We start from the raw sequence: 20,493 nt of genomic DNA, 5'->3' as shown, positions 1-20,493 counted from the left end.
TTCTAGGACTTTCAAATAGCATGGCACTGAATTTAGATAACTTTGGGGTGAATTTACATCTGTGTGATATTGAGTTTACCTATTCATGAACATGGTTTATCTCACCATTTACTCAGGCATTCTTTTATATCCATTATATATATTTTGCTCTTTTGTTAGATTTATTTCTGAATACCTTATAGCTATTTTTATATCATGAATGAAATCATTGGTCCTCTAGCATTTTTCTAATTGATTACTATTAAGAATGCAATTTTAGTGTACTCCTCCTCTTTTGGCAACCTTGGTGAATTATCTTATTTTTAATGGCTGATCTGAAGATTTTCTTGAATATTTTTAAGCAGATAATCATAGCATATGGAAATAAGGATAGTGTTTTTTTTGCTTCCTTTCTACCTCTTACATATCACAGTCAGTCCCCTCCCCTCTGCCTCCTCTCCCCAGACTTACTGCAACCATTAGTACCTACAGCACAGCTGAACTAAAAAGCGATTAGGGGTATTCTTATTTTGTTTTTGTCTTTCAATGGACATCCTTTTCAAACTTCACTATTAATCATGATGTTTGACAAGGGTTTTTATCAGCTCAAGAGTTTTTTGTTGTTTTGTTCAATAATGAGTGCTGAGTTTTATCAAATGCTTTTCTGAGTCTAACTGAAATGACTGCATATCACTTTGGGTTACTCAAACTGTGGGTTGGGACCCATTCGATCATAATGAAATAAATTTAATGTATTGGAAGGCCAGAATCTTTTTTAAAGAAACAACAAGTATAACAGAGGGTACCAGACTATATCCCAAGAAAGTTTCATAAAACTTTTGTTTCAGCTTCTTATACAAACACACATATATATGCTCCTGAGTTGCTAAGTAAAACATCCTTCTTATTGTGTTTTTTAAAAAGTTTGAAAGTCACTGATCTATACTATTTTTGAAGCATAAATAGTATAAACATCTTATTGTAAGATTTTCGTAAATATAAACAACACAATGTTTAGTTTTTGTTCATTTAAAAATACCCAGCTTTTCCTGATATTATAATTATTTAAATATTATTAAATATCATGTTTTAAATGTTATTTTTAAATATTACTAATATTAAAAAAAGAAATCAGGGCCAGCCAGTCGCTCAGGTGGTTGGCGCGCCATACTCCTAATGTCGAGGTCGCCAGTTCGATTCCCACATGGGCCAGTTAGATTGTGAACAATGGCTCTCCCTAGAACTGGGCTGCCATGAGCAGCCGGCGGTCAGTGTGAAGGGCTGTGCACTGCTGTGTGCTGCCGTGGGCTACCAGGTGCTGCCATGAGCGGCGGGTGGCCAGTGTGAGTGGCCAGCGGCTAGTGTGAGGGGCCGTGCACTGTTGTGTGCTGCCGTGCGCTGTTGTGAGCGGCCAGCCAACCAATGATCAGCGACCAACCACCTCAGCCAGGGGAGCACAAGGCGCTCAAGGCTCACAATACCAGCACGGGCCAGGGAGCTGTGTCCTACATAACTAGACTGAGAAACAACAGCTTGAACTAGAGTGTGTGTGGTGGAGGGGGGAGGCAGAAGAAGGGGAAAAAACAAAACAAAACAACAAAAAAAGAAATGATAATCTTTTATGGACAAAATGACCCACATTCACAGAAAAACGTGAAGTCACTCAAAAGTAACAGAAATAAACTAAGCATGAATTTCTGACAAGGACTCTTCTTCAAGGATCACTTTTGCAAATTTTATATGTGTGTAATTTCTAGGACTAGGGTATACAGCCTTCATCATATTTTCAAATGTATCTGACTTTGAAAATGGACATAGCTTCTACTCCAGAAAGTTCAGTTAGTTTATACTTCCAAAATCAGAAGGTAACTTGGCATTCGTACTATTTAATTACATTTTCTGTCCTGTTGCACTGAGTCTGGCTTACTCATCTCTTAGCTGTTACATTACCTCATCCTTTGCTGACTAACTGCCTAGACTTGTCAGTGGTTATAAAAACAAATATGCCCTCGAACTCCACCCATACACATATAACCATTCAGTGTTTCTCTTTGCCAATCACTCTGGAAACCTTCCTTTAGGACATTTAAAGATTTTTCTTTGTTGTGATCAGAAGTAGTATTACTCACTCTATTCATTGGATTTATTTCTGTAAGATCATTATGCTCATTATGATTTGTCACCAGTGAGACTATTTAAAAGAAGGCAACTCCCAGAGGAACTGCAACACATTCTGCACAATGGCAGCATTGCGAGTAGAAATATCTAACTCAACAAAGGGACTACTTAAAAGACAACAATCATTTGGGGGTAATAATTTTGTTTTTTAAAACTCATATTCCCTTCTTGATATCCCATGTATGCTGATGTTCTCTATGAAAGTCACTTTTCAAACAATCCAGTATTACAGACATTTTAGAAACCATAGGGTTCATCTTAGTAATGATGCTGATTTTTCTTGAGTGCCCAGTAAGTACTATGAGTCTAAAGAATACAATATCACTGCTTCCAATTGTAATTTTTCAAACTTCTTCTAATTCTGTAAAGCTATGCTAATTCCCTCACTGCTTCTTGATGTATAGAATGGTATCCAAACTGAAACAAAGCTGTCTTTACAGTCTTAAAAAAAAGTCTCCCAAGTTAAATGACATAATAAGCATAAATGTGTAAGTGCACTAAACAATCTATTATTTTTATGTAAAGTTATAATACCCAAAGCAGTATTTTTAAAATCACAGCAACCTGTTCACAGCAATTACATCTGGTAAGTGGGACTGGCAGGAGTAGATAAGGAAAAGAGAGCCTTCCTATTTTTGTTTTTTAAATACTTTTGTATTGGTTAAATAAACACTTTTCAGTGGGAAAAAAATGAATAAAGAAAAAGGGCACAATTATAAAATCAAGAATCTCCACATTTCATTCTGCGCCATGTCATCCCCACCTCTAATCTCCTTCTAGACTGCAGCACTTTGAGAGCAGGGACCTTGTGTGTCTTCTGTACAGTTCTGTCTCCCACAGAGCCATCCCCATGGCAGATGCTCTGCATCTGGATGATCATAGAGGTGGAGGCAATGGGAGCCGGATGATTCAACAAGCCTTGAAGTGAGCATTAAAACAGCACTTCTTTTTAGAAGTAAAGAGGGCCAAAGTTTTGCCACCCTGAAGCTGCCTTAAGAAATAAGACGAAGAAAAAATCTTTGACTACCCCCTTTCCTGCCCAAGAGATTCAGACAGAAAAACCTGCTTCAGGAAGAAAATCTTAGGATGCTGCTTTAGCCTAATTTGAATTAAGTATGGTAAATAGGGGACTTCAGGCAGGGGCCTATTAGCTAGATACCCCATGTCCCATGGTTTCTGAGTTGCCTGGCAATAATTTGCCTGCCATGTGTGTTTCCTCCTCCTCACCTACATGTAAATTGCCCATTATCACTTCTGAAATCTAATACCCTGTCCCCCCCCCCTTTTCTCTTTTGTCCAAAATGTCATATATACCCAATGTGGCCTCACTGTCTTTGGAATTTTCATGCTTATGTGAATTCCCCAGGTACATGTATTAAAACTTGATTTTCTCCTGTTAATCTGTCTGGTAATTTGATCATTAATGCACCTAGAAAGTGTGAGGAAACGTTTTTTGGTTTTTTTTTTAGTCCCCATAGAAGGTAGACTTTAGAACAAAAACATCTATTACCTTCTCCCTTTGAAATGCTGGTTAGTATCTATTCACAACTCTAACTGCTCTGCTCCTTGAATATTTAGACCCCTATTTGAATGGGATGGTCAAAGTAACCCTCTAGCAGGCAAATAATGGCTTAGGTCACAATTACTACGATTTTGAGAATATCATCCTAAGTGTATGTCTCAAGTCCAATGGACCCGACTCAGGTGTGACATTCTTCTTTGGGACTATTAGCTAAAGGCTAGATATCTGTTGAAGAGATTATAACTACTTCACTCTTATTATTTCTAAACTCTGAATTCAAATCTATGCCTTGCTACCCAACAAACTCGCTTCATATTCGGTCACGCTTGTCAGCAACCTATCACTTTCCCCATGAAGGTCTTACACCTAAACTTCAGCCTCATCTTAGGTCACAAGTCACAAATATAGGTGCCTACACAGGGACCAGGCAGAGAGCAGTGTGGGGCATGGCTGGAGAAATTAACAGCAAGTAACAACGATATGTAACAACCACTTCTCAGTTCCAGACTATGAGCTTATAAAGAACATGGCAGGTAGAAATGAGTTCTGACATCCTCTATCCTGAACTGTAAAAGACAATACTATGCAAAGAGGCCATGGGTTTAAATGAGGTCAAGCATGCATGAAAGCTGCTATTGACAAACCTGTCCCAAATTTGCTGAAGGGGTGTTTGGGATTCCCCGTAGCTTTTTCCAACTGAAAGAGTCTCCAAGCATCGTTCATTACATTCTTCTCATGTTCTGAATCAACTGCATTCACCTCTCTGTCTTTGCAACTCTCATCAAACAAGGGGCACAGAAAAAACTGTGCAAACCTAAGGGTGTGAAACATAATTTGAAAGCTGTTATTCTAAAAGAATGGCCTTTAAAAAATGTTTGAAACTTAACAGATAGGAAATAGGAATTCTATAGAACCAGAAAAAACTACCATTGCTAAGAAAAAAGGAATATAAAATATGTTCTAAGTAACAGATGAAAAATATAATGTAGGACATATATAAATTCAGAGAAGTCAATCTACCCCAGAGATATTAAATAATTAGTCAAAAAGATTAACACCTCCGATTCTGACACCAATTCCCATGTGTTTTTTCCACATCACCAAGCAATTCTCCAACACCAGCTGGATATCCTACAATTCAACTAAATTCTGACACTACCTGAAAATCAGACAGCAACACATCCCACAAGGTAAGGGCTCAGTCCTACAAGACACTTCCTCCCCTCCCTTCAGATGCCAATCATAAGTCCAGGTTGTCACCTAGGCTTCTGACCAACTCTCTGAGGATGCCATGACCTCCTCCTCAGGTTCAATTAATTTACGAGAGAACCTCACAGGGCTCAGAGAAACATTTTACTTACTAGATCACTTTATTATTATAAAGGATATAATTCACAACAGCCAGATAAAAGAGATACAGATGCACAGTGCAAGGTATGAGGGAGGGGGTTCAGAGCTTCCATGCCCTTTGAACGTGCCTCTTTCACCAAATCTCCATGTGTTCACCAACCTGGAAGCTCTTCAAAGTCTGTTCTTTAGGGTTTTTATGGAGCCTTCATTAATAGGCATGACTGATTAAATCACTGACCATTTGGTGACTAAACTTAATTTCCAGCCACTCTCCCTTCCTCGGACTTCTAGGGTGGAGGATGAGACTGAAAGCTCCAACTCTAACAACTTGGCTGGTTCCCCTGGCAACCAGTTCCCCTCGGGCTATTGGGGCTTCCCCAAAGTCCCCATTAGCATAACAAAAGACTTTTTTTATGGCTCTCATAGCTTAAAAAATTAGGCCCAGAAAAGACCAAATATGTATTTCTTATTATAAATCACAATATCACAATACCCAAAGGCAAGGCAGACGTATGGAGAAAGCAATAATCTATTTAAGATTTGAAATTTTGGCATATCTATGAAAATCCTTGTTATACATGGCTAATTAAAAAAGGAAAAAGCAGGTGACAGTTCATAGGCAAATAAATCTTAAATTTACAGTTTTAGGTGCAATTTCACTAAGACTCAGACATTTCAGGACAAACTAAGTGACCTACTTTTAAAAGGCTCTACTTGAATTTTTTTCTTCTTATGGAGAAAAACAAACAGACCTACTTTAATTAGTGGAAAAGATAATGGAATGAAAAACCATGACATAATAGTCTAAGACATAACTATGGGCTTTTGTGAAATATTGAGTATTTTAAAATCTTAATAAGCAGTGGTTAATCAAATTACATGGCACGCAACTCAAACTTAAGTAACCAATATGCTTTTCTTGAGGCTATTCTTTTAATAGCAGTACCAAAGTTTAACTAAGATACTTTTAGTTAATAAATTAACTCTCTCCTATATCAGGTTGCAATTTAAATCATGATTTCATATAGTAATTCTTAAGAAACTTTAGACCCCATCTTATAAAAACATGAATTCAGAAGAAGCCGAGAGCAGAGGCTCTTTCTGAATGAAACTACTATTCAGTGGGCCTAAGAGACTCCGGCATCTATAAACCTCTCAGCAACTGCAACTCATGGTCCAACTGTCAAAGAGGCTATTGTTATTTGATATTTATTTTAAGCACAATACTGTGCTAAGTACTTTACACATACCAATCCAAAGAGAAATCCATCCATCTGGAGTCTATAATCAAAGACACATGGAAACAGCCATTTCTAGACATGTCACTCCTTTTATCTACCTCAATACATTCAGATTGGGAAAATGCCTACTAGTTACATACCATAGCTGGACAGGCCTCCATAAAGGGTCACGATTATGACACCGTATAATCAATTTTTTTTTTAAAGATGCTCTTATACAAGTGGTTTTTTTACTCTCAGCCAAATAACAGACATCCTCCATCATACAGAGATCTATTATATGAACATTTGCCACAGCATTTATAAAGCAGGAAATTAAATTCAGTGTATGATCCCAGGGAACTCATTCATGTTAGTCTTCTGGGAATACACTGAAAGATGATTACACCTCAAAGCCTAAAGATTGAAACATAAGCTAGAATAAGTAAGACACAGTCTGCTTTGACTCAGCCATGGATCCTGAACCTATGCATTTGCCCTGTTAATGTTCTTTGCACTAGGGAATAAATTCAGATTTAAAAAAACACACAAATAAACAGAATGACTATTATTAATGTAAATAAACAAAGTCGACAACTACTAAAACTGTTAAGTCAAACTTTATTGCAGACCCATTAAAAAGCTACAGATTACACCTTCTTGGTAACACAGAAAACTATAAAAACTCACCAAGAAAAACTACACTTTGAATAATGAATCAAATCACAGAGATAACAAAAAATTAAAAATTGTTAGCTGTATAGAAAATTGACCAAGAAATTAAATTGGCCTAAGGGAGCTTGCTCCAGAAAATACTTTCACAAATTGTCCCCCGGGGTTGAAACAGCAGGTCAAAACATTCTGTATCTACTAAGCATCCCTGAGAATAGAGGAACTAAAGGAAAATAGAGTATTTAAGTTCTAGCATTCTGGAACAAAAATATGTTTGAAAAGAGATCCATGGCACTATTACAGTTTATTCTTCATCACCTGCTTCATATGTAATACCAATTAGAATGGGAAGAACTGGCGAAAATTTTATAAGTCAATAAAATATTTTTAAGTCTGAAGGCTGGTTTAAAGTCATGCCATTATTTTTCCTCTATCACAAAGTAAATATATGAGATCACTTATTATTTTTCTTTTTTATAAGACCCTGGGGGGAAAACACTGATTAAAATACCTTTTGTTAAGCTATCAAGCTATGAAAATATCTTTGTAAAAATAATAATTGTTACTGTTATTATTAATGTGATAAGTGCAGAGTATTCAGCATTACCTGTCTAGAGCACCTTCCAGGTGTTCATGGGAAACATCAAAATAGTAATTGGTATGCTCTCCACTAGTAAAAGCATTTGAACTTCCTGCGTGTTCACTGAGAAACTGGCTGTATTCATTTTCTTTAGGGTATTTCTTTGTTCCCAAAAATAGCATATGTTCACAAAAATGACTCAAGCCAGCAATATTTGGAGGATCTGACAATGAACCTGAAAGAGTAGAGAAAACATATATATAATAAGTCATTTATTTATGTTGAAAGATGTCAAGTACTGATAAATTACAGATAATTTGAAACTTCTGTTAGCATAACAACTCCCACCACACAATCAGAGAATGTTAAGCATAGGCTGTTCTAAAATGGTATTGTTTAATTCTAGCCCCATTTTTTTCACATTAATTAATTGGTGACCTTGGGCAGATTTTAACCTCTCTGGACATTCATTTCCTCACATATCACACTGGAGGAAAAGAAAGAACTGAATTCACTGTTTCTGTTGTTTTGCAGGAAACAATACAGCATAGTGCTATGAGGTTTGGGGGTTAGCAGCTCTACTAACTGTGAAACTTTGAGCACAATATTTTGCCTCCGTCACTTTTCTATATGTATATATACCTAACTTAAGAGGTTTTGTGTGAATATAAATTAGATGGGATTTGCAAAGCACACTGCATTGTGCTTGGCAATAATTATTTGTTCAACATATGATGGTTATTACTTTATTTCCTCAATTTTAAAATGGCAGCGAGTTAAATAAAAGCTTTTCAGAGAGGCAAAAAGGAAACATGCCTCACTAAATGTATATACAGATAAGAAACAACCTGATTAAAGCAGCATGAAATGTGGAAGAAATGTGCACACAATAATCTAGGAAATACGTTTCCTAGTGTACCAAAAGTGTACAAAAGTAAAAGTATTAGAACTGTTACTGTAAAGCAGGGGTGTCAAAACTGCGGCCCACGGGCCAACTGCAGCCCGCAATCCATTGTTAATTGGCCCACAGAAAATTCCAAAAATATATTTAGTTTACTTAAATAAACCAGGTGAGGCAATACTTACTTCACCTCGAGTGAGTGGCCCGGCTGTTTGTGTATTTTACCGCATATGGCCCTTGGTAAAAAACGTTGAAAAAAGTGTGGACACCCCTGCTGTAAAGGATGGGAATGAGTTTTCTTGCTGCTGGGCCACCTTAGCTGGGAACCTAACAAGATGCCCTTGGTAAATGTAAGATGATTTGACTTAGACAACTATAGATTACCAATGACTGTACAGGGCTGCTGTACAAAGTGAGGTACATCAAACTGCTAACTATCAGGTCTTTATTGGCAGAAAGATGGAGCGTTCTAATAAATGTCAACACAAGGTCAATGAAACTGAACAAAGCTTAATTCATAATGTTAGACTGTACCTATGTGCACATCAAGTGCTGCTGATGACTTATCCGTGGTGGGATCGCTGATGAGAAGCACTTGGATGCCATTGGCTAGCTCTAGCCCACGGTATTCTCGCTTGTCTTCGGGAGATTTGATAATGTGATTTTCTAGTCTCTTGATAGCTGGGTTATTCATTTTGCTGTAAGTCCTTTTTTGAAAACTTAAAAGAAAAAAATTATTAATTATTAGATTGTGGCTACTTTTCTTTTCAGAACAAAGAATAACATCAAGTAAACCCATATAGTACATCATCAGATTAAAAAAAACAAACCTGGAGGAAACTTTTTATAGCCTATCTATACAGATAATACAGAGTGTTATCAGTCCACTCCTCCCTCTTACTCATCATCCTTTCAGAGAAATGCTAACAATATTGTTTTCACGGAGCCCTATTTGTATCTAGGACAGCACATGGATGGGGATTTGAGACAGGATGGGTTGGGCCATGAGTTGGTCAATATGCTGACCTAGAATAGTTTTCAATTACCAATAACTGCTTTCCCACACATTTCAGAGGCATCTGTTAGAGTTAAGTGAGGTGAGAGGTGTAAGAATTATTATGTCATCCAAAACATTGCTCAACCTGATAATATTCAAAGAGAGGGCAGATCTAGAACTCAGCAGTCTGGTATGTACATGCTCAGAACAGGGAACAATCTCCAAAGAGGAAAAAAATTCTGTGAAGTCCTAACACAAAGAGACCTAGGCTGTCCTATGAGGGTAGCAAAAGTAAGGACAAAAACAAAGTTGGAAGGATCCCAACTAATTTTTGAAGTCTGATGCAGAGGTGAGTGCCAGAGCAGGAACAAGTCCAGTGATCTTAACAGAGAAGTCAGATAAATTCTCTTACAAAGGACCTCCCTTCTTCTGATAGTCCTCTCCTTTCTTCTCTAGGAAAGCTAGAGTTACAGTGATGGGAAGGGACTATCAGCACACAGTCTTATAGGGAAGGTTTTTTTTTTCTCAGAGCCTGAGGTATGCGTGTTTTTGAGACTAACAGTGGATGCTATTTTTGTCTATGTTGGGAACTGCTTAAAAAACTAAAACCTGACCTATTAGTAGGTCAATAAACTAATCAAGTATAGCCAAAAACATACCTGAAACTATAGAGGAAAACTGTCCCTGTGCTAGCACATTTGCTTCTCACCTGGAAGACAAAAGAAGTGGATCTGACTGCTCCTTAAAGACTGACAGACATCCAGATTTAAAAGCAAACCAGAGGGGATATGAATAGGCACGCAATTATATTGGAAAAACTCTTTATTTGGGGGTGTTAAAATCTCTGGAGATTAATGGAGGGAAAATTCCAGTTTGTTTTTGTCAGGATACCTTCCTCTATAAAATCATCTGTAACTTTTCTTCTGAGTAATAATTGATAAACCAAAGAGGTTTGTCTGTTCCTATTGTCTCCTGTCTCTTCTTTTGAGGAGTACATTTGTAATATTAAAGATCAATACTGTAGGTCATACTAATTGTATAATAATACTGGTTTTAAAAAATCACATAGTACTTTACAGAGAAAGTGCTAATAATCTTGCCCTATTTATAGTAAAATTGTTTTGAAAAATAAAGTATAAAATATAATGCTAACATTTCTGTAATATAAGGCCACCGTTGGAAAATTCTAAAGTAATCTGGAATGAAAAGGTATTATTAACAACTTTCTACTTCATTAGCCATAAACCACTTTAAAATCAGTCAGAGACACATGAAAATATCTGAATGAAAAGCCTTAAAAATTGGTGTTTTGCGGTTAAAAAAAAAAAAGCTCAGGGTAACAGGAAATGGTCTACCTAAGCCTCCAAGGAAGGGCACAAGAATATTAATCCTGGGTAAGGTATTTCCCAAAGGAGAACCTGTTTGGACTGCCACAGATGCCTTCAGTAAAAAGCTGGTTTCAAAGACCTTAATTTAGGTTCAATAGAAATTACTATTTAAAAAAAATAAGTTCCAATCTAGCAGCAACATTAACATTCAAGAAGCCGTGAAGCAGGCTCCATTGAGACCCACAGCCAGGATGGCAACATTACAAGGCGACATTAAGAAAGCTCAGTATGTACCACGGAGATGGCCTCAGCTCCTCCCTGCAAGGCTCTACTAGAGGAAGGGAGGGGGCTGAGGGTCTAGTCATGGATTCACCAAGTGGGAGCAAAAGCTAAATGTTACTGCCATTGTTTACACCCAAAGCCCTCTACTGTGCTGGCCCCAGTTAGTCTGATTTGGGGGAAACAAAAGTTACAAATGATTAAAATGTGATGATAATGATGGTGGTGGTGGTGATGGTGGAGCTCTAAAACTTCTGTCCAATCCACAACCATAATGGGGAGATGAAATACAGGTGACTTCGTTAGGACAAATTGTCTTATTCTACGAGAGGTGAAAAATTCATTATAATTAAGATAACCACCCTCAACTATAGGCTACATTCTGTACTTTTTTCGGGATTCAATTTCCCTTGTCCAGATTTTCATTTTCTTAAAGGAAAAAAATAGAGTGGATTGCTATTTTTGTCTATAATCATAGTCCATCACAGGCTATAACTCATTTAGACACTGAAGCTAGGCCTGATTAATATCCATGGTGTGGCTGAGAATAAAAAGATAGATATATTCTATAAGTCAAACATAAAAATTAGTTGAACTACTTTTAGACATTTGTACATGAGATCCAGGACAGCTATAAATTTCCAAGCTGGCAATACTCCCAAATCAAATATTATGACTTCTTGAGGAAGTAAAATCCAAAAGGAAGAGTAGCAACATTTTCAAACGAGCCTCATCCCCAGCAATCCATATTCAGTAGGCACAGCCTAGCATTACCGATAGTGTATCTATCAACGTGTCCCACCACAATTAGATTCTCACCTGGAAAACTGAAGGAAATGACCTGGAACTCCTCTGATGATGAATTCATCAACAGCTTCCCTGTCTCTGTACTTATACTCACGAGATCACATGTCTATCCAATCTCACCTCATTAGCATAAATAATTTATTTATTGCAAGTGTTCTCCAATGTACGCCAAAGAGTGAGCAAGCAAGTATTCTGACTTTTAGATGACAAGCTAACTCAAATGCTTTCCCAGACATTTATTTGATTATTTTTAACCTGTGAAAGTCAAAATCTGAGAAGCAATAAAATTAGTTTCAATTTCAGGGACATACATTGGAAACTTCCTAATAAGGCACAGCACTGTTAGTATTCAGCACTCTGATAAACGAGAGAGATCGTCATCACAGCATATTTTGTAATTTTGTTCAGATTTAAAACAATGACTGAAAACACAAGAAGGTAAAAGCAGGAAGAACCGTCGGATGTTATCTAGTCCTTCGTAGTTCATGGACCAGCAACTCCTACTCTTCCTGGAAGCTTGTTAAAAATGCAAAACATCAGAAACCACCAGGGACCTACTGAGCCAGAATCTGCATTTTTTTCTTTTTATTTTTTTTTAAGTGTGTTTTTCCAGGACCCATCAGCTCCAAGTCAAGTAGTTGTTTCCATCTAGTTGTGGAGGGCACAGCTTGCAGTGGCCGAGGTGGGGATCGAACCAACCACCTTATTAAGAGCACCACACTCTAACCAACTGAGCTAACCAGCTGCCCCCAGAATCTGCATTTTAACAAGATCCCCAGGTGGGCTAGTCCCCTCATCTTACTTATAAGGAAACTGAAGCTTAGGGACATTAAATCACTTGTCCAAGATCATACAGCAAAAGTTACAATTATAATTCGGTTCTTAACTCCTAGTCCTGTGCACACTCCAGCCCCCACCCCATAAGCAAACATTGAAGGAGGCCTGTTAAGATGAGACACTACAGCATGCACGTTGGCTACAAAGATGAGTACACCAGAGCCCTTGCTCTGAAGGAACCCAGACTAGCAACAGATATGAAAACAAGTGATTATCTTTTAAGTGTGGTGACAAAGTTGTCCCCAGGACACTAAGGGAGCAACGAAAGAGGGGCACCTAATTGTCTAGAGGGGAGAGAGAAAAAAAGAGTAGATGAGCAGAAGCATGCCAAGTAAAAGGAAGGGAATACCTGAGCAAAGGACTGGTGGTAAGAAAAAAACACGAGGCACATAGAGAAAAAAACAGAGCTTGGTGTTAACAGAACAACAACCAGAACTTCCACTGAGACATCATGGACTTTTATCTAGACACGTAAAGACCTAAATTTTAGGTTTGCAAAAACAAATTCCCAAACAGGTCATTTCCAAATTCCCATACCAAGAGGAAATTTTTCTGCAAATAACCTTTTCTCTCATATCTCTTGAAGCGTTCCACAGCGTATTGAGTAGGAGATTGACAAACTTTACTTTGCCTTTTGTTTCCTACCCACCCCATTGCCTCAGACATATTTAACGTTAGACCTGGTCCATTTCTAATCTCTAAATGAATGACCTATAAACCCAAACAGGAGAATGATCATGCTAATAGTCAATTATACGTCAAACCCTCCCTTTGATGGAATCCATCCACACCCAAAACCACAGGCAGAAGTTGAGCTTACCTATGGCACTCCCCAATGTGGAGGAGGAGGCCAGGGAGAAAATGCCTAGAATCAGAACCACACAAGAAACATGCTTTCTTCCCCATAGAAGCCAGAGATAAGTAAGAGAGAAGATCAAGGTAGTGGTGGTATAAGCCCTGGGAGGCCTCGCTAGAAGACCACACATTCCCAAATACTATTCATGTTACTTGACCTAAAAAATAACGACATGTCTTAGGAAACCATCTTCCCAGGCCTCTTCAGTTATAGGGAACCAGTACATCTCACCTCATACACCAGCTAGATCACAAAGGTGGGTACAAACTACAATCCTGTCAATTGAATCCTATTTTCCCATGATGAGAGGCTTTCTTTGCCTTTGTTCCAGGCAAAATGTCAGCTGTTCTAACTCTTGCCCTCTGGAAAGGAGTTTACAATGAAAAAAATAAACCTTTAAAGGAATAAGGGTGGTTGCAATTTAAAGGAACCCTACAGCAGTATCGTTTTAGAGATATGTGCTTTTGCAAATGTTGGTGCACGGGTATCTATGGTTGTTCATTCCCAAAGTGACAGGCTTATGCGCAAGAGGAAGTAATTTTCCTCTACGTTTCCATGTTCTTTTGGCTGATCTAATAATTAAATCGACAAGAGACAGATTAACAAGAGAAGATAACCAAATTTAATTAAATATGTATGTATGGGAACCCCACATACATGAGAGTCAGTAACCCCACATACATAAGAGGTCTAGATACAGAAAGGTAAAAGTGGTGTGTATGACATTCTGAGCTAAGGAAAGGTAAAGTGCCTTGGGGATTCAGAGGGGAAGAAGGTCATTCACAGAATAAGAGCAGATGTTCAGTAATTACAAATTTGCCCTGCCCTATAGATCGGTCATAAAAAGTTATTTTTGGTGACAACTCTTGTTGATGTGAGAATGTCCAAACCTTTAGAGACTTTTTTATGAGTTTATCTGAGCCAAACTGACAACAATTGCTGAGAAGCAAAATCTCAACAGATTGAGGGGCGGGAGAAAGCAAAGCAGGGAAATCTCTGGCATTGGATAAAAAGTAAAACAGAGACACATAGTTATTTTACATTGGTGGACACAGGATAGTTAATAATGAACATTCATAGCACACAGAGATGGTAAGAAGGGAACAAGATAACAGTGAGGGGTTCGTTCTGTGGTCTCCTGCTCTGGTGGGTGGGTTTTGCCCTGAAGGGTCTGCAAAAAGGGATTATCTGACATTCCAAGGGTATGTTATCTTAGATGCAAAAAGACAATAGAAAACCTCACTTAAGGTCAAGACTGACTTTTGTTAAGGAAGCTACAGGCCTAGGATGAGAATACCCACTACGACGTGCTTTTAGTTAGGAATTTTTGTGTTCAGACCATCCTAGTATGTAGTTACTTTCGGTCTGAATTAGTAAGGCCTGCCATGCAGGCCTCCCCCAAGCTTGTCAGGTTTCTTACGTGGCCTCTTTTTCGTCCGTGCTCTTATTATGGGCAAGGCCCAAATTTAAATTCTTTAAGGGAGAGGTAAAAATTTCTCTTCAGCCCACAGGGTCTCAACTGCCTTCAGCTCAAAATATTCCACATGGGCAAAGTAGTACATTTTGGGAAGCCTGTTCTGAATATCTTCACTTAACATGGAACACTTTAAAGACCTTATGAAGGTTTACCCGAATGAACAAAACCTCCATTTTATACCTCTTGCCATATAGTTAACCACAGAAGGTTTCTTACAGTTGTAGTTTGGGGACCAATGGTGTTTCACAAGTGTGCTTCTTCCGCAGGTAGCCTTCAGATGCCACTGGACAAACCCAATCCTCACAATCACTCCATTTTTAACAGGTTACATGCTTTGTAAAACTGCTAATTTAATGTTTCCATTCTCCCTAAGTAACAAGTCACAGCAGCTGTTGATAGTCATTCTCCTCAACTCCAGATGAGGGGGAAAAAGCTCAGTGCTGAAGTGACTTGCCCAAGGGCACTTACACCTTTGACTTGTGGCAAAGCTGGAACTCTACAGAAAGAGGACGATAGGAGGGGAGGCAAAGGCCATCCTTCTATGGCTTTCCGACTCAGTTCCCGGTTCCCACCGCACAGCCCTCCCCTGACCCCATTCTCCTCCCATACGATCCCAAAGAACAACATGAGGAAACGAAAATTAAAATAGGTCAAAATATATGCTCCCAGAAAAGTTTTCAGTTTCGTACTTCTCCCCCATATAAAACAGATAGGTCGTGGAAGGAGCTTGGAAGAACGCTTCTAATCTGCCAAAGAAGTCCCTGGGCTGAGAACCATATTATCTCACTATGCTAATAAAAAAATGAAAAGAAAAATGTATGGCAGGATTAAACACATAGCAGGTTTAAAGGGAGAGACGTGTGTATAGAATTGTCTCATGCATGAGACGGAATATGAAAATAATTACAACAGTGAATATGATAGGGTCATGAGTAATTTATTTTTTGGATACATAGCCATAGGAACAGGAAAAAAGGAGAAAAATCACATAATCATCTTGGTAGATGCAGAAAAAGTACTTAACTAAATTTAACAACCATTCATGTCCTTAAAAAGAGTCAGCAGGGGAGAGGGAGGGGGTGGGAAAAAAAAGTCAGCAAACTAGAAATAGAAGAGAGGAAAATTCCTTCATCCGAAAAATTAGCTACAAAAACTATCGTATTCAATGGTGAAATAATGCAAACACCCCCATCTCCACAAATAGGATGCCACTATTATCTCTTCTATTCAACACTGTACTGGTAATTCTGACCAGTCCAATAATACAAGAAAAAGAAAACATACACAGATAAGAAAGGAAGGAGGGAAAATAACTAACATTATTCACAGGTGACATGATTGTGTACATAGCCAATCCCAAGAATATACTGATAATTTTCATTTCTGGGTAGGATATAAGTCAGGGGTGTCCAAACTTTTTTCAACGTTTTTCACCAAGGGCCGTATGCGGTAAAATACACAAACAGCCGGGCCACTCACTTGAGGTGAAGTACGCATTGCCTCACCTGGTTTATTTAAGTAAACTAAATATATTTTTGGAATTTGCTGCGGGCCAATTAACAATGGATCATGGGCCGCAGTTGGCCCGCGGGCCGCAGTTTGGACACCCCTGATATAAGTCATGGCAACCTGATTCAGCTTCAAAAACTAGAAAGAGCCCAATAAGTTACAAAAATCACATGTTCAAAGACGTTAGAGAAGTATGGAAGCATTAAGGACTAGAGAAACCGGAATTCCCAAGGGGGAGCGCCTCTGAGTAAGCCCAGGATCCTCACTTGTCTTCTTCTCTGGGGGGTATTTGCCAATTCTGGGTGTGGCCTGAAGATCACGCTTGGCCCAAGCAGAAGGACTTTAGTCCAGGGAGAGAAAGCCAGGCTTAGGGGGGAGCATGAGCTTGGTGTGACCGACTAAAGCCCCAAGATGTCCCAAATTCACAGCTGATTTTTGCCACAGGAGCTTTCCTGAGCTATCACTACATACCTACCAGAATGGCTAAAATGAAAAAGAGAGAAGATATCAAGTGATAGAGAAGTTATGGGGCAACCTAAACTCTCATATGCTGGTGGCAGAAATGAAAATTAATACAACCATTATTGCAACCTGGGAGTATGTACTAAAGTATATATAAAACTGACAATATGGCCTAACAATTCATGTGTTAGGTATATACCCCAAATAAATGCATTTATATGTTCACAGTAATACTATTCATAATCACTAAAACTAGAAATGATCAAATGTCCATGGACTGTGAAAAGATAAACTGTGATATATTCCCACAATGGAATAGTATACGACAATGAAATGAATAACCTAGAACAAAGCGCAACAATAAGGATGAAGCTTACAAGGTTGACTGAAAGAAGCTACATACAAAAGAATAAAGACTGCATCCTCCCGTGCATATATAGAGTGTGAGGACAAGTAAAATCAAGCTATGCCTTTATGTCAGGATAGTGGTCACCCTTGGGGGTGGGGGGTAGTGATTAGGAGGAGGCATGAAGTAGGCTCCTGGGATACTGGTCATACGCTGGTTACATCGGTACGTTCAATTTGTGAAAACTCATCAAGCTGAACACTTATGATATATTTCAATTAAAAGTTTTTTAAATAGTTTTTTTTAAAAAAAAACATACAACATAGTAAAATAAAAGGAGGCGGGAGACACATAAATTACTCAAGGCTATAAATATCATCCACCAAAAGTCATCCTGGAAATAGCACCATTTGAATACTGAAAGTACCTATCCATATCAAATAGGTGCTAAACAGAGAAGGCTCACTAAGAAATAATAGTCCAATTAATGTGATAATTATCTAAACCTTCTCAGGTGTGTCCTGAGACAATTTATTCTGCTGATGTCATTCTGGCCACAACAAATAGGAAGCTCATGTAAGGACAGCATCAGGCAACTTGACGAAGTCAATAATAAAGGAAGTCTTCAATCATTATGCATAATTTGAAACTAGTTTTTATTAATTACTTACGTTATTATTTAAAAATAGAACTTCATGTTCCCAGCAAGCAATTAAAAGTGACAAGCCATAAATGTAATCATGTAAGCAAAAAATAAGTAAAAGCAAAATGATTCAACTTTGAATAAATTCTCCCCTCAACAATTTTCGACATTTACATCAAACAACAACTTCTAACCGGGAATTTGATTTAGATAGGTTCTGTATTTTAAAATAATATAAAAAGAATACTATATCAAGTTAACATTTCTTCAAACTCAGAATTAATTTTACATACAGGTATATCTTCCTCATAGATGCTCCATGATCCCAGAAAAACAAGGACAGTTCAAGGATCCCTGTCATGGTCTCTAAAGAGTCATTTAAATCACAGGTGAGGAAGAGTTATCAACCTGTAACTAATTCTCTGAAGAGAGCCCTCTAAGGAAAGCAAATCACAAACACCCCATACTCTGTATTCTGGATGTATCTCCATTTGAGGGCTCAGTTCCACCCGTATGTACACCCTGCTTCTCACAGAAAGAGTCACGTAATGCTGGCTCAGGAAGCTGGACCTGTACTCTGCTTTAGTATGATTCTCCATGCAGCACTGATCTACTGATCACTTCCAGCCAGTGTCCAGTAATTATATACCTTCACCTTTACCAAATGACCCATTTGCTGCTTAGATCCTGGATACTACTGGACTATTCTGGTCAGACAGGGCTTGTGAACCTCATCTTGTTTTGCAATCAAGAGTCTCGTGAAGCATGCATATGGGTTCATTAAATTGACAGAGGTATCTAAAAGTTGCATCAGACTTAGGCAGACTTTACAGCATTTCTCCTGTAAAACAGGTACAAATAAACTTCACCAAGGCAGTGGCTGGTACATTAATAGGCACCCATAAATGGTAACCTTATATCATAATCGTAATTACGGTCGCAGGAGGGTGAGATGCAATCGACCACCTCAGTAACCACCATGTTATTACGAGCATTCTCAACATATACTCATGCAAATTCCAGTTGTATACTGTCACCTACAGAGATCAAAACAATCACTGGACAGGCTGGTAATAGGATGGTACTGTATAAGACTCAGGAAAACAGGTAAGTAATTATCCGTTTATAATTGTAATAGGCAAGCCACTGTTTATAGTCAGGGGTTCTCAATAGGTGACAATTTTGTTCCCCAAGGGGACATTTGGCAATGTATCACAACTGAACAGTCAAACTCAAGGGTGCAACTGGCAACTAGTGAGTAAAGGCCAGGAATGCTACTAAGGATCTTGTAATGCACAGGACAGCCCCACAACAAAGAATTATCCAGCCCAAAATATCAACAGTGTCAAGGATGAAAGACCCTAGTTTATATATGACTTTTTAATCCAAAAATAATGGATGAGAATCACTGCAACCAATTCAACCCATTTAAAATAAAACCCAGGAGATAGCTTCATCAAAACACACAAAGCTATCTGTTCCCATCTATTTATTTGTATTTAAAAATCTAAACCAAAAAAGGCTTAAATGAAAAGAGGAGAAAAACTGATAATGAAGGAGGAGGAGAGGTTTGTGGAAACCTTGTCCTTGGGTAAACAATCTATTGCACAGTAAAGGGACCTACCTTGGAAAGCAGCACAGCCAGGACACTGGGACAGACCCTTCCTGGGCTCAGGAAGGGTCTTGCACAGCACAAACTCTTCATGGGAATTGTACTTTCAATGAACCCCTTGGACAGATCCTATTCTCATTTTTCTTGGGTGGGGAAATTAAACCTCATAAAAGTTATCTGGCTCAGGCCACACAGGTATTAAATAAAAGAACTAGGATTCAAACCCAAGTCTGTAGACACCAAAGCACCATGCTTTTAATCACTCCACCAAGTTAAATAGTTTATTTTATGTACAGAGACTAAATCTCTGGAAGGATACTCACAGAAATATTGAGTATGGTTGTCTCAGGATAGTAGATATTAGGTGATCTTGATTCTGTATGTTTCAGAATAGTACAAAAAGAATCTTTGAAAAGGTAAAACTTAATGGACTCGAATGCACTAGGTTCTGGTTACTAAATTTATAAGCCCAAAGTGAGATTTGTTATTATTATTACTTTATTGTTAACTTGGATCACCTACATCACAATATAACAAGGCTAATTAATAAAGAAAAATCTGGATTTCACTTTCATTCACTGTTGTTGCTCCCTTAAGAAATTGGTTTCTTGGCTCACAACTGAGGCAATTTCCAAAATAATTTTTTAAATAGTTTGTGATGTGAGATGGAAGCTTAAGCAGACAATGGAAAAGAACCCATAGCCTAATTCCAGAACCTACTTCCGCACTCAGTTGCTGACATACTGTGCTTTGGTCCAATGTTGCCATCAATTTTAGGATTCATTTTGTTTCTTCCTACACATTGAATGAGGACTTCAGGTAATTTAGAAAGTAACAGCCTAGATTGTGACTTTTAAAAAAAATCACAGATGCTATTCTGTTTATTTAGATACAGACCTTGATTCAAGAAAACTCACCCCTCAAGCCCCAACTCGCCG

General features: G+C 38.2%; 1 protein-coding gene across 5 annotated transcripts in view; it reads right to left on the bottom strand.

Annotated features, from left to right (window-relative positions):
* IDE (insulin degrading enzyme) overlaps window positions 1–20,493 on the bottom strand; it is a 111,651-nt gene that overhangs the window by 55,672 nt on the left and 35,486 nt on the right. For 4 of the 5 annotated variants that reach the window (XM_074339386.2, XM_019739427.3, XM_019739434.3 and 1 more), the window contains exons 2-4: window positions 8,937–9,121; window positions 7,529–7,736; window positions 4,324–4,493 (exon numbers count right to left, since the gene is read on the bottom strand). In XM_074339386.2, coding sequence (XP_074195487.1) covers window positions 4,324–4,493; window positions 7,529–7,736; window positions 8,937–9,096 — 538 coding nt within the window. In that variant the 5' untranslated portion in view covers window positions 9,097–9,121. Of the gene's footprint in view, window positions 1–4,323; window positions 4,494–7,528; window positions 7,737–8,936; window positions 9,122–10,058; window positions 10,109–20,493 lie in introns of all 5 variants that reach the window. The other variant, XM_074339387.2, reaches the window with a different exon arrangement.

The sequence above is a fragment of the Rhinolophus sinicus genome, chromosome 15, assembly GCF_057876585.1.
Source record: "Rhinolophus sinicus isolate RSI-liver-muscle chromosome 15, RSI-T2T, whole genome shotgun sequence".
Lineage (NCBI taxonomy): Eukaryota > Metazoa > Chordata > Mammalia > Chiroptera > Rhinolophidae > Rhinolophus > Rhinolophus sinicus.
This window is presented reverse-complemented; position numbering and strand designations above follow the sequence as displayed.